Here is a 14,458-nt window from a genome sequence, read left to right as displayed (position 1 = left end):
TTCCACTAAATATGGTCTAAAAATTTGCACAGTTCCCCGCTAAGCATTAGCTCTGTTCTGACCATGGATGATATTACCTCATATTCCTCAAGGTCTTTGCATTATTAAGCCAGAGAGTTAGAATCCAATCTGCTGCTTTTCAAGAAAAATCACTAGGGTTTCTGAGTGCAGACATGCATTTTTGAAATCTATGAAAAGTTGACAAAAACCAGGAATGTTTCATTATGATATTTTATTATGGGTGTCTGTAAGAAAAAAAGATCAACAACCACATACAAGCTTACAGAATTTAATTTCAACACATTCTCTGTGCTATTGTGACAAAAGCAGCCCCATAATTTGTTTTTTGTTGTTGTTGACTTTTACAGGATGCAGGGAGAGATTCCCCGGCAGTGACCCACCAGGAAATCTTTTTGACAGGAGACATGTACAGATGGTGTGCATTTAGGTTCTGAATGCAAGGCAATGATTCTCACTTAGAGTCTGAAAAGTGAAAGTACATTAGCACCATAACATGTGTCTTTAAAGCCTTGCCAAATATTGGTAATCTTGACCAGCAATGACAAGAAAAAAGAAAAGCACCTTTAAAAGCAGTTGATTTTCAATATTAAAATAATTATGGCTTTTAAAATATTTCTTTCAATTCTTGCACTACACTCTACTCTTTTTTTTTTTTAAACCAATATTTTAGGGAATTAATCAGTGAGATTTAGAAGTTCTGGCATTTTATACAAATTTTTTTTCATCTTCTGGGACTTACAGAATTCATCTCTATTTCTGACCAGGTTGAGGTAGTTCAAACAGGGAGGTCTTCTCAAATTTCATGTTTGACTAGTTCAGCAAGAAAAGTTATCTTTTAATGGGAGGCACAGTCATTGCTCTGCAAGTGGGCTAGGATTCAAAGAATGTAACACAGTGTTATTGGAAGAGTGTTGAAGTTTATTTATTATAGCACCATTGAGACATTTTGAAATTGGAATTGGTAAAAAAATAGAACAAAAAGCATTTGAACCGTATTTGATGTAACAGCAAAAACAAACAAAAAAAAAGTATCCTTTTTTGATCAAATTACTCTTTTTCCAAAACTTTTGGAAATAAATAACTGGAATTTAGTTGGTCACTTGTACTGGTTGACAAGATTAGAACAAGAGGAACACATATGGAGTGTGAAATTTTTTTCTGGGACTTCAGATAGAGTTTGGTTTATAAAAAGCAAACAGGGCCAATGTCCACACCAAATTCTTGATCAGGACCACCAACATCATAGGGTGCAATATCTACAATAGGTAATCTCACGGCCTTGCGTGTTCGATATTCGAAGACTGTTTTGCCCCATTCCCCAGTGTGTTTCTGTAAAAAAGAGCAAAAAAAAAAAAAAAAAATGTGAGTGATCATGACATTACAATTACTTAGACACTTTCTCTGATTGATGAAGTTTGGAAAAAAAATTTGCTTGAAGGGAGTTACCAATTTGCCATGTTATCTTCCATACATGTAAGACCTGCTCCAGTTCAAAGTTATAATCCTCCCAATTGATTAACTATACTGTCGGCCAAAAGCCTTGTAAGGCTTCAGGGTAAACCCAGCAGGACGATTACCACAAGACAGTCCATTCTTAGAAACCTTGCTTCCGGTCATTGTTACCAGGTATAGAACCGCTTTACTAAGAAGTGGAATTTGCTTATATTAGGAGTGAATTCTCCTTTTGTTCATAAGTGATAACAATAAAGGGCAGATTTAAAGTTAATCTTTAAAATTAAAAGGAAAGAGATTTTAGATTGAGTCCATATAATGGCTATTATATAGTATAGTATATAGAATGGATAGTAACCATCTAGATTATCTGATAAAGTTTATCTCATGGATTTAAATTTCAACTGCTTTTACATCAGCTGCTTTTCACCTGGAGGTTGAGAAGATCTATCCATTTTTGTGGCATTTAACCTTCCCTGGAATGAATCAGTAGATTCAGTATAACTCATATCAAATGCCATCTTTTGTTCACCCTCACTATTTGATTTTCTTCTTTTCAAAATAGTTAGTGTGGTTAAATGAGAAATTCTGAGCTCATTACAACCTATGTTTATAAAAATACTGTTACTTACAGTGCAACCATCCTCCAGAACTGAGTATGTGAATTTGCTGTTTCCTTCAGCCTTGAACTCGCCTTCATTTGACCCCATCAGCCTCAGGGCTTTCTTTACATTCCCACTGGCATGATCCATGTATGCAATGCTATTCTTGCAGTGATAAGTGATGTTCTGGGAGGCCCGGCTGGAGAGAAGTCGCAGGAATGCCAGCTGGACATCGAGGACATCTTCAGGAAGTTCAGGATTGCCATAGCTAAACTGTGATTGATAGGAAACAAATAAAGCTGATCAAACATTTTAGCAGCAATTATATGCAAGGGATTCATGCAGTACAGTATGGTCTTTGTAATGTAAGTTGTTCATATATTTTATGTATGAATATGTTTTTAATCACATGTATAACATGTGATGTTAGAGTAAAGAAGGTCTTAAAATTGGAAAGAAAGGTGGTTGCATACAAAGAATAATCTGGTTAGCTCCTGAGAGACAAGTTATAAAAATAGTTACCTGAATATATAACATTGTTGCACTTTTTAATTTATTGACTAACTTTGCTTTGTGATGAGCAAATGAGAGGAACAAAGAAGTCGGGAAAGTAGGGATGGCTTCCTTAAAAAAATGGTATAATCTTTCGTACCTGAAAACCACCATTCATGGATTCTCCAAACCAAACATGTTTCTTCTCAACACCAGAATCTGTCCACCAGTTCTTACGTGGAACATTCAAAGGACTGGCATTTATGCACGTCTCCCCAGTTTCCATGTTACAGAAAACTTTAATAGCATCCAGCTTGCAACCTTGGTTAGGATCAACCCAATATTCTCCTGAATAGTCACAGAAAAGGACAGTGGGAATTGGTTATAAAATCCAGCAATGGGATTTGGACCAAAATGATTTTGTTTACCTTGTCAGGCATTCATAATGTTAACTGCTGGTGTATTTGTATTTTGTGTATTTGTATTTTATAGTGTAGCATAATAGAGGAACTTTTAGACTGAGATTATTGAAGTAAAAGAGAGTTAACAATTAGGAAGCACTGAAGCAAAAAATAGCATCTTGATATTGAACAGTGAAGATACATTAAGCCAAGACATTTTGACTGGTGTATTATATTTAGAGATCTCTCTCTTTTTTTAAAGATGAGTATCTACTTAATGTAGTTTTGCTTAATAGTGTAAGCTTTCTCTAACTTAGATTTATGCCAATAGGTCTAAACCTAAAGTCCCCATGATTGATGATTGTCTCCTATTTTCAGTAATTTTCAGAAATTACTCCTAACAGGCAATGCTCCGTGACAAGATACTTGAAAGCATGAAATAATTTTGTCTTTATAAAAAATTAACCCAGTATATGCAAAACCTTATACTATTACAACATTAGTTTTAATTCTGTACAATATGCTGGAATTTTTTGTTTCTTAATTTGAAAAAATTAATAATTAGATTATAAAAATTAAGTTTCAATAAATAAAATTACAATAATTAAATTGCAAATTATGTCTGCATCAAATTATGTATATTTGAGCTTGAGAACACAGTGATACACATTGTATATCACTCAAATAACTTTGTGATGGTATGCAGAAACATGCCAAAGTCTGATTTGTATTAAAATTTCTACAAAACTCTCTTTACATTTTCCTACACTTGGAATATGTTGAAGTGGCATTACATTTTAAGCACACCTGCAAAATTCATGTCTTCTTACAATATCAAGGAGTTTCAATTCAACTAACATTCTTTAAGTAGTCTTTCTGCTGTGTTTTCTATTCACAGTAAAAGTTTCCTCTTGCTTAAATTCTAATACAAGCAGCTCTCTCTGTAATCCTGTTGCTGTGAGTGTGAAAGATTCCCCAACATACCACTCTTGAGTTCAGGATGGCAGAATTTCAGGTCTCTGCAGTTCCGAGCAGGGTTTTTACGGGAACCATCAGGACTAATGAGGCTTTCTATCTGTCCATTGACTGATTTGAGTGAAGTCATGATCTCATCGGTGTTGATTTTGAAATCCATTGGCTCATCTCCATAATATGGGGCAAAACCACCAGCTTTTTCGCCTCCAACGCCAGCGATGGCAGCAGCCCCAGCACCACAACATGGACCAGGAGCACCGGGGGGTCCAGGGGGGCCTGGTTGTCCTGGGTGGCCCGGGGAGCCCTAGGAAAGGTAAGAACATACCTCACTGAGGTGCACTTGTTTGGTCTCCACTGAAAGAATATGTTGCTAGTCCCAGAAAAGGCATTATAAACGATTAATAACTTGTTCCATCATACTTATTTCAGTCAAAATTTATTTGGGTTGTTTTATGATCAAATGTTAACCAATTCATAATAACTACAATTCAGTATTACAAAATGTATTGTGTCCCACTATGTAAGAGGAAGTGGTGTTAGATGACAAATTTTACTCTATCAAGTTTCCTTCTGTATAAATGAGATAAGTTATTATAATGCTGACATGACAGAGGGGTTGTGATCAGGAAACCTAGATCCTGACCCCAGATTTGTCATTAACTTTGTGTTTTGGGGCTGACCACTTAACTGATTTGTGTTTTAATTGTCACATGTGGAACTTGTGAGGATAATTTTTTTTTCTTTTCCACTTACCCAAAGGTGTGGGATAGGAATGTACTAGGAATAATGGTATCAGTAGGAAAACTGGACCCATGGAAGCTGTTTGAGAAGTAGATTGTGCTTTATACTTGCGAATTATTATGATTATCATAAATGTGAGCTCTCTCATATGAGATCAGCACTGGCAGAGTTCATTTGGTTAACGGGGCTGTATCTTTTTTTTTCCCCCTTTATTCTGATATAACTGTTATCTGATCGAACTGTAAGAAAGGTTGTTTCTCCCCATTGTTATAGTGTGACGGAGAAAGACTTCATGGGTTGGAGACTATCTCAAAGTCATTGTTCATTTCCTAAATTAATTTTGGTAACTGCCTTCTGTTTAACTATCTTAGTTTTAAAATATTGCAAAACGTTTCTGAAAATGTGAAGATTAAAGCAAGTTAAGTACACCGACTGATAAGTGGTGTCTTACCTCAGATCCTCTTTCACCTCTGTTCCCTCGAGGCCCTGGTGGTCCAATGGGGCCTGGGTGTCCACTTGTTCCGTCTTTGCCAGGGGGCCCACTGGGTCCGACAGGTCCCTAAGAAACGATCATGATATCATAATGTTGGAATGCTTTCCTGCAGTGTAAACATTTTAAAATGTGGACCTTCCGATATCTTTCTGTGGTACGTACTCTGGGGCCTGCAGGTCCTGGACTACCAACTGCGCCTTGGTGACCAGCGGGACCCTGAAAGGAAAGAAGGGTGAGTGGGAGTGAAGACTTTTAAAAGGCTTTGGAAGCTGTACTTTCAAGCTCAGATCAAGAAACATGGGGACCATGATGAAATGTGATTTCCTTTTTGTTTAATCTCCCCGTTGTCTCACGCCGACTATTATTTCAGATAAGCCCTCGAATCCATTTCTACTCTCTTTAGCATAAACTTTCAGAGATAAACATTTTTCTACTATCAGCCTGTAATATTCTCCTATCTCATCAGTTAATAGGCACTAAAGGGGATTTTCTAACAAAAGGGATGCACTTACTGGAGAACCTGGGGCACCTGGGTTACCAGGGAATCCTCGATGTCCTTTGATGCCAATAGAACCACGTTCACCCGTTTCACCTTTGTCACCACGTGGGCCCTGGGGACCCTATACAAACACATTTCAAATTAAGGTCATACACACACACACAGAGACACATTAGAAACAAAACAAAATATTTATAACAATCAAGTCCATTTTATAACATTCTACAAGCTAGAAACCCCATCAACAGTCATTGCATACATGGAATGCTAGATTGTTGTGGTTGTTTTGGTTTTGGACTGAGAATTGTATGACACTCCAGTAATTGATATGTACACCCGTGGCCCCCAGGGAACTCTTAGGCCCAGAATTGCTTTCTGTATCATCAAAGGAAAGTTTAAATTTGGTTCCATAGTTATGTATGTAGTCATCCCCTTTTCCTGAACATGCCAGAAAATAGGATATTTCCTACATTGTATAATTAGTTTAAAAACGACAAAAAAAAAAAAAAAGACTTACAGGAGGACCTCTCGCACCAGCAGGACCTGGAGCACCAGAAGGACCAGCAGGGCCCTAAAACAAAAAGAGACAAATGAACAAACACACAGGGAATTGTTTATTTATTGATATTATTTTATTTGAAAGTGAATTCCATTGGGAGGAAATAATGGTGTGCCTGCTATTATGGAAAATTAGTATTATTTTCTCCTCCTAAGTCCTTTCCTTGGTTATAGCTTTACCAGATGTCTAAACAGGGAAGCTGAGGAAATCTTGTTACTTCAGCTTTATATTTACCAAGTGAATATACACTTGGTGTGGTTAATACCATTTTGAATTTTAATGATGAATTCTTCATTGATTACTGCCAGAAACCTCTCATATATCTTTATTACCACAGTTGCCCAAAAGAATGACTAGCATGTAAAACTGTAAAACAAATGATAGTAGATCTTTTGGTTGGCAAATATGACACTCTATCTTTGACCCGCTAAGCTCTCTGTCAACGAAGATAGAGATATAAAGAAAGAAGGTGCTTGTTAGGACTTACAGATTCTCCTCTGTCACCATTCTTTCCAGCAGGACCAACAGGGCCAGGTGGGCCTGGGTGACCAGGAGCACCAGGGGCACCAGGAGAACCATTTTCACCACGATCACCCTGTGGACAAATTCACAGTTCCAAAATAAGTCTGACCTGCAGTTCCTGTTTTAATTCCACAGACCACTGTACATGTGTTTGCTATACCTTGCTACCAGGGGCTCCGTCTCGGCCAGGCAGACCGTCGGATCCGGGGTTTCCCTGATTAAAGGAAAAAAAAGAAAGAAAGAAAATAAATCAAATTCTTTGGAACCATTCAAACACCATCTAAGCCATGCATTTGCAAGGGGAGCAATATCATCCTACAGGGGATAAAAGTTGGTTCTTGGGAGTGAAAAATCTTTGCTATTACAACAGGGGTGGCCCTGCAAAGGGTGATGATGCCCCAACAGATACACAGTATATCTGTGGTTCTAAAGCTTCTCAGGGGGTGAGAGACAGAGAAGTGACTAGGGAAAATAGTCTGAAAAAGGATTCTGTGGGAGAGAGAATAAATAAAAGTTTGACACATAGTAATTTAAGCTGATAATGGAAATCTACAATTTAAGAAAAGACTAATCACACATAACATGCAGAACATTTTCACCCAGAAGGAATGTTGCACATTGGGTGCTCCCCACCCTGGACTTTTTTCTTTATTTAGCTAAAGGTCACATTCTTCTTCATTAACAATCATTCATTGGATCCATATTAATTAACATAAACAGTTAAGGCTATTCTACATTGTAATAGAAAGAATATCTATTATAGAAGGAGAACTTTAGCATGTGACAATATGTACACTTTTGGACCCAGAGTAAGGCCCAATTTGACCCTTGTTTAAATAAATGATCAAAGACTACCGGGCTTAGTGGCTATTTTCTAGGAACCAGTCTTACATCTCGTCCAGGTTCACCAGCTGCGCCAGCCAGACCAGGAAGGCCCTGGGGCCCAGGAGGACCTCGTTCTCCGTTCTGACCACTGGGTCCTGGTTTCCCACTTTCACCCTGTGTTCAAAGGAACAAAACAAATTTGTATTTTTACCTAAGAAGTCAATTAATATGATGTGATCAGATGTCTTTCTTTCCCAGGGAAAAACCTTGTTTTATTCAATTTCTATTGAATTTGTTCCTAAAACTATCCCTACCACAGAGGAAAAACTTTGGGGAAGCAAGCTTCTTGTATCTTCCAACTTGCCCGATGATTCTGGATACCAGCGGGCTGAGTACATTGATTATCACATTCAGAATACATCCTAATATGAGGTGTGTAAATAGACTTGGCTACTGGAAGAAAAATTCAATGATGAGCCATCATGAAATGATAGGTTTATGGTGCTCATTAGAATTAGGTTACATTGGACATTTGGCTCTATTTAAAAATTATACATTTACTAGATATGCTCATACAAATTGAATACACTTAAATGTTATGTTGTCATTTCACTACAATATTATATGACATTTAGCTTAAAGACAGGTGCTCAAAGTGTCAAAATGTGAGCCCTAATAAAACAGAATTTTATTACTTTATTTGCTAAATGGATATTTAAGATGCTAAGTACCAGGAAGTTATAGTAATATTAGTGAAAGAAAATCAGGAGTACAAAATGAATTGAGTTGATGGAGAACTGGTATAAATTAAAGGCTTTCATAGATCTATAAGATGTCATTATTTCCCCTTTGAAGACTGACAGTCAGCAAACTGAAGTATGCTGACAAATTTTCTAACAAAGGTATTTGAGATGGCAAGATAGTTTTCTGTGATATCAATCTATTTCTGTTTATGTTGAAGGCTGGCCTATGATACACATTGTTTTTGTGTTCTGGAGGCTTTTAATAATATGCATGCTTCCTGAAAACGTGAAAATATCAAGAATTTGCATCTAATTACAGGAAAACTTGTTCGTTACATACTTGCTATGGTTAAGTGACCTCTGAAGACTATCTATCAAAGGAAACAAGGGTCCAGTGAAAGATGGCTACACTCACCTTGACGCCCTGCGGGCCAGGGCTTCCCCTAGCCCCCGGCATGCCTGGTGGGCCTGCAAGTCCTCGTGCTCCCGTAATTCCCGCAAGTCCGAGTGGGCCTGGAGCTCCCTGTCATGACAGATAATGAAGTCTTAGTTCTTCTTTATATGACTATGTTTTCCTCTGTTGAATTTGGGATTGAGAATAAAAATACTGTCAATCAATAGAACAAAGAAACTACTCACCGGAGGGCCCTGGGGGCCAGGTGATCCCTTCTCACCTGGCTGGCCAGCATCACCTTTCGGTCCAGACACCCCAGGGCTGCCAGGAGCACCATTGCTACCAGCTGGACCTGGGGGGCCATCTTTGCCTGGAGGACCGCTGGAGCCTGGGGGCCCTGGGTTACCCTACAAAGAAATATTTGAAATTTGAGTATTTTATAATGAAAAAGTGAATTTTTCTTCCCTCTTTTACCTGCAAAATAATTTTATATGGGATTTAACACAAAGAAAAGTAGCAATGGGTAAGTTTCTCATCCTCTGCATATGCCCTTTATGGAATATATGGTAAAAAATACTTGAAAGGGTACTTACATTACTACCAGGAGGACCAGGAAGACCACGACCACCAGGGAAGCCAGCAGCACCCTGTGAAATGATGATATATTTTTGAATTTCAAAAATCAAGTAGAACAAGTAATTCACCACTAAAAACAAATATAAAGTCTAAGAAATGTAGTAGGACCTGCATTCTATTCTGAGATAACTTACAGTTTATGTTTTCTTCTTGTAATTTACATATAACTCACATATGAATGAGTGATTATAATTTTATAATCTCTGTATGGACCTAGTGCTTTAAAAGCAATTTTTAAACAGATTGATATTAATTAATGCTCTTAAATAGTAGTTAAGAGGACTGATACTTACAGGACCACCAGGACTGCCTCGTTCACCTTTGACACCTTGGGGACCAGGGGGACCCTACAAGGAATGGAAATGGAAATGGTTTATAAGGATAGCACCAAAATCAAAATTTGGGAGAAGCATTAAGCCTTTGAAAGTCAGTAACTCTACTTATCGTGATAAGCATCTTGCAATATGTATATACATCAAATCGTTATGTTGTACACCTTAAACTTATACAATGTCACATGACAATTATATCTCAATAAAATTGGGGAGGGGGGAACTACAACAGAAATGAGAACCTACAGCAAAAAACAAAAACAGTAACGCAACCAGGACATTAAAATAACTTGATGAGGTCATATCTAGATTGTTGCCTCCAAGCTTCAAACTCAGAACTGAATTCCCATGGAAACTGTACTCTTGTCACCATGACTAGCTCTCTCAGTATGAAATATGCAATTATTGATAAACCTAAGTGCTTTGCTTTAGATGGCTTAGAGAAAGAGAGCTACTTACAGCAGGCCCAGACCCTCCGGGCGGTCCTGCGACTCCAGGAGGGCCCCCTTCACCTTTCTCACCAGGAGCACCTCTTTCTCCTTTAGCACCGGGCTCGCCATTCTGCCCCTACATTCAGAAACAACGACAGCCTGTGAAGTGACATCTTTCACAGTACACTGGGCTTATCACTATTTTTCTTCAGAGAGGAGAATTCTTCAGGTGGAGAGATGTTGAATTAAATTCGGAAAAGAAGATTCTTTGAAGACGTGACAAAACAAAGTCAATGAAAATATTTCCATGATAAAAGAAAATGATCAAGAAAGTGTTAAGATGTGGGTCATCTCTCCTTGGACTGTGCATTTCAAAGTGAGCACCAGTAAACGCATCTGAGAAAGATGGGGCTTAGAGCTAATTTTAATTAGTATCATCTTATAAGGAAGAACTTTAAAAATGTTTGGAGTGCTTTGAACTCTAGGGTGTCATGTAAGCCTCATTAACCCAGCATAAAGGCAAGCCAGGTGTTCTTATCTCCATCTTTTAAAGAGTAAGAATACATGGTAAACTGACTATACTTCAATTTTTTAAAAAATGAGGAAAAAAAAAAGAAAAAATACATGGACATCATGATATTTACAGTAAAAGGAAAGATAAATTGAAGTAACATTGTTGGCAACTAATATAAATATGGCACTCATGAAAGATTACAAACATTTTGATGTGCTTTAAGGTCTCTTTGGTTGAAAACTACAATCTTAAATTCTGTCTTAGAAAAAAAAGTTGTCTTCAAACAAATTATTTAACATTTCACTGGATGACTTTAAAGACAATATATTATAAACACAAGCTAAGGACAGGTCTCTTTGGCTCTCTGCTAGGTAGAATGTGACAGAATAATTACTCTGCAGTAAATCAGAGTGCGTTTTGTTTAAAAAAAATCCCATTATTTCCATGGTACTAAAGTAGAAAGATTTAAAAACAAAACAAAAAGAGTAAGCATAGAGATACAGTAAAAAAAAAAAAAAAAAAAAAGGGTAAACTAACTCTATAGTGAATGAGTGGCTGAGGCAGACTTGAATTCAGACTTGACTTATACTTCTGCTGTTTTTCAGCGGGATAGTGATTCTGGGCTGTATGACATGGAGGTTTAAATGTTCATACTTACAGGAGCACCAGGGAAGCCTGCAGGTCCTGGTGGCCCAAGTTCGCCTCTCTCACCCTGAAGTGAAACATATCCTCATTAGTCACAGTGAAGACATCTTCCCATTCTTCCCATTAGGAGCACACGTCATCCTCTAGATCATCTTACCACTCCTTTAAGCAGAAAGTGTGCAAAGCTAACTAACCCAGTCGAACCTCTGAAGACATTTCTATTTCTCAACAAGATGAGAAGTGGACAACACCAGAACCACTGATTCCTTCTGCCTCAGAATGTGATATTATTTGCAAGAAAAAATAATTTGAGAATTTTGAAGTGTTTAAAACATTTAATTATATAACTTCTAAAAACGTAAGGGTTTAAAAACATTGTAAAAGGGTTGGGAAATCAATGGTTCAGTTAGCTAAACAATTAATTAAAATAATTTACTCTATATCTGTCCTGAGTCCACAAATCCTAAAGGCAGAGAATTTTAGACCTAGAAAGAGCCTTAGGCAAAGATCCTATAGCTTTAAGAAATACTCGTTTACAAAGGCATATTACTAATACAATTTTCATATTTTTTCCAGAATTATTTAGGAAGAGAGACATGACTTAAAATGGTCTTTTGTAAATTTTAGATTTAAGAACTTTAACTTTCCCTTGCATGTCATATGACTCCCAAAGACAGTATCCTACCATTGAGACTCAGGCCATTAGGCAGGATTGCTAAAGAAGGAAGCACAGCTAGCTGCTGCCTGTGTGGGGTTAAATTATGTTGAGATGTCTTTAACACTTACAGGGCCGCCACGAGGACCAGCTATACCCGGAAGTCCAGGGGCACCACTTTCACCCTTAAAAAAGAGAAAAAAAATTAATGCCCTGCAACAAAACAAAACAAAACAAAACAAAACCAACAAAAGACATTTTCTTTTTGTTTCTAAATAGTGTTGTGTTACCTTATCTCCAGGCTGACCAGCTGGGCCAGGGGGACCAATAGGACCAGTAGGACCCTAAAGAAAATAGAAAAACACTTTAATTTTGGAGATAAAAAGCATCATTTTCTCTATTAATCAAAGAGCATATATACAGACATATTTTCACCTAATAAACCAGATAATATGATTTCTCTGATAGCTTGAATGATATGCTCTTTACTCAGAGTGTAAATACTGCAGTTTAGAAAACGTAAGATTCTATGGGGATGAGTCTAAAGGACTACACAATTCAGTGGGTATTTATTGATTCATTTTTTCTTTCTATTGCAGAAAATAAGATGTGATGTAAGATCTTACAGTAATATCTTTTAAAATTAAAATGCATTGCCTTATTCAACTGCATGATAATTCAAAATATTTTATTTAACTACTAAAAGCATTGTTATACATATTAACATTTTTAAATGGACATTTGTGAATGTTAAAATTTTGCTTATATTACATAAATAAAATATTAGGTGTTTTTTGAAAATCTGATGATGGCTTACCCATGTTGTCTGTCAAAAGTGATGTCTTTATGAATTTGTTTAATGCAGCTACAGTATAAATAATATCTATCTAATGACTTAGTTACCAAGTTTATTTTCTACAGTCAAATCTTGGTGCTTGCTAATGTGAATAGAATTGATTTTAATGGGTTAAAAAAAACCAAACTCTTGTTTTGAAGTAGTTATATAGATTCATAGGAGTTTGCCAAGAAATATACAGGGAAATTTTGTGCATCCTTCTCCCAGCCTCCTTCAGTGTTATATCTTACACACCTATGGTATAGTATCAAAACCAAGAAACTGACACTGGTACAATCCAAAGAGCTTATTCAGGTCTCACCAGCTATACAGGCACTCATTTGTGTGTGTGTGTGTGTGTGTGTGTGTGTGTAGCTCTATGCAGTGTTATTATGTGTAGCCTTGCCTGATCACCACCACAATCAAGACATTCAAATGTACAATCACCATAAGACTCTCTCCTGTCACCTCTTTATAGTTACACCCACTCCCCCTCCCCTATTCCTAACTTTCGGCAACCACAGAGATGTTCTCCTGCTCCTTTGTATTGCTAAGTAGTATTCCATGGCATGAATGTACCCCAGAATTTCAATGTTTTTTGAAACCAAAAGTTCCTTCAAGAGCAGTTATTGATTATCTTGGATTTTAGTGACTCAGTATGACTTTAGATTGTAATCTTTATCATACTTTTGAGACTTTTTTCATTCTCAGGTCATTGTTGAACTAGTAGGTAGTGATAGATATAAATCAAGAATTTTAACAATCAAGTCATTTGGATCTTCTTAATGCCCAGAAGGTGGCAAAGTATGGTCTAATTTATCATGAGGATTTTTTGGAAAAAATAGAAGTTGAGGTGCAGGACTATTCCACACACAGATAAAGTCTGTTTCTCCCCAATCTGAGTACTCACCCTTGGACCATCTTTCCCTGGAGCACCATCAGCACCTGAACTGCCGGGTTCACCCTGTCAAATCAAAGCCAATGTCATCAGATTAGAAGCATCCTCAAGGAAAATATGCCAACTCTCAAGATCTGCTGTAACGTATAGTAGGTGTTCTGATTAATAGTTGCTCTAGGAATCCATCTCAAACTTCCCTTACTTTAAAATGATAATATTAATTTTGAAAATAGATTATTTTCCAGCAATGTTGCTTTCCTTAATCTACAAAGTCTGTTTTATTACATAATTAGCAGAAAGTAAGTTTGCACCTTGTCACCCTTTGGACCAGGGCCTCCAGGACCCCCTCTTTCTCCAGGCATCCCTTGCAGACCAGGTGTACCAGCAGAGCCAGGTGGCCCAGGGGGCCCAGCAGCTCCCTGAAATTAAAGGAAAAGTAGTAAATCACAAGAAAGAAATGAAATGCGTTTTGTAAGATCTATGTGAATTGAATTATGTGGAGTTACCTTTCCTCCTTCAGGACCAGGGGGGCCAGCTCCACCTCTAGGCCCTGCGGGCCCCACAGCTCCAGGAGGCCCACGTTCACCAGGGGCACCGGCATCACCCTGCCATCGAAAAATGAAATATCCCAGTTAGAAAACCCAATGCTAAAAACAACAAAAACATCCTAAATTGCTTTAATTTGATATAAACAATGAGGTTCTCAAGTTATATTGTTGAACAATTTGTAAGTTTTTATAGTTCTAAAAGACATTTGCCAACTGAGTGAGAAATGGAAACTTTTAAAAAAGTT

The 14,458-nt window shown here is 37.3% G+C and overlaps 1 protein-coding gene across 2 annotated transcripts in view; it reads right to left on the bottom strand.

Annotated features, from left to right (window-relative positions):
• Positions 1–215: 215 nt before the first annotated feature.
• COL3A1 (collagen type III alpha 1 chain) overlaps positions 216–14,458 on the bottom strand; it is a 39,246-nt gene continuing 25,003 nt past the window's right edge. For both annotated transcript variants that reach the window (XM_006189232.3, XM_032479899.1), the window contains 22 exons: positions 14,172–14,270; positions 13,977–14,084; positions 13,678–13,731; positions 12,223–12,276; positions 12,064–12,117; positions 11,291–11,344; positions 10,147–10,254; positions 9,649–9,702; positions 9,313–9,366; positions 8,965–9,126; positions 8,741–8,848; positions 7,649–7,756; positions 6,918–6,971; positions 6,723–6,830; positions 6,194–6,247; positions 5,690–5,797; positions 5,340–5,393; positions 5,136–5,243; positions 3,953–4,247; positions 2,728–2,915; positions 2,106–2,348; positions 216–1,350 (listed from right to left, as the gene is read on the bottom strand). In XM_006189232.3, the coding sequence (XP_006189294.1) occupies positions 1,204–1,350; positions 2,106–2,348; positions 2,728–2,915; positions 3,953–4,247; positions 5,136–5,243; positions 5,340–5,393; positions 5,690–5,797; positions 6,194–6,247; positions 6,723–6,830; positions 6,918–6,971; positions 7,649–7,756; positions 8,741–8,848; positions 8,965–9,126; positions 9,313–9,366; positions 9,649–9,702; positions 10,147–10,254; positions 11,291–11,344; positions 12,064–12,117; positions 12,223–12,276; positions 13,678–13,731; positions 13,977–14,084; positions 14,172–14,270 (2,376 nt within the window). In that variant the 3' untranslated portion in view covers positions 216–1,203. The remainder of the gene's footprint in view (positions 1,351–2,105; positions 2,349–2,727; positions 2,916–3,952; positions 4,248–5,135; positions 5,244–5,339; positions 5,394–5,689; positions 5,798–6,193; positions 6,248–6,722; positions 6,831–6,917; positions 6,972–7,648; positions 7,757–8,740; positions 8,849–8,964; positions 9,127–9,312; positions 9,367–9,648; positions 9,703–10,146; positions 10,255–11,290; positions 11,345–12,063; positions 12,118–12,222; positions 12,277–13,677; positions 13,732–13,976; positions 14,085–14,171; positions 14,271–14,458) is intronic.

Source organism: Camelus ferus, chromosome 5, assembly GCF_009834535.1.
Source record: "Camelus ferus isolate YT-003-E chromosome 5, BCGSAC_Cfer_1.0, whole genome shotgun sequence".
Taxonomy (NCBI): domain Eukaryota; kingdom Metazoa; phylum Chordata; class Mammalia; order Artiodactyla; family Camelidae; genus Camelus; species Camelus ferus.
Note: the sequence above shows the minus strand (reverse complement) of the source record. Positions and strands in the feature narration are given on the sequence as shown.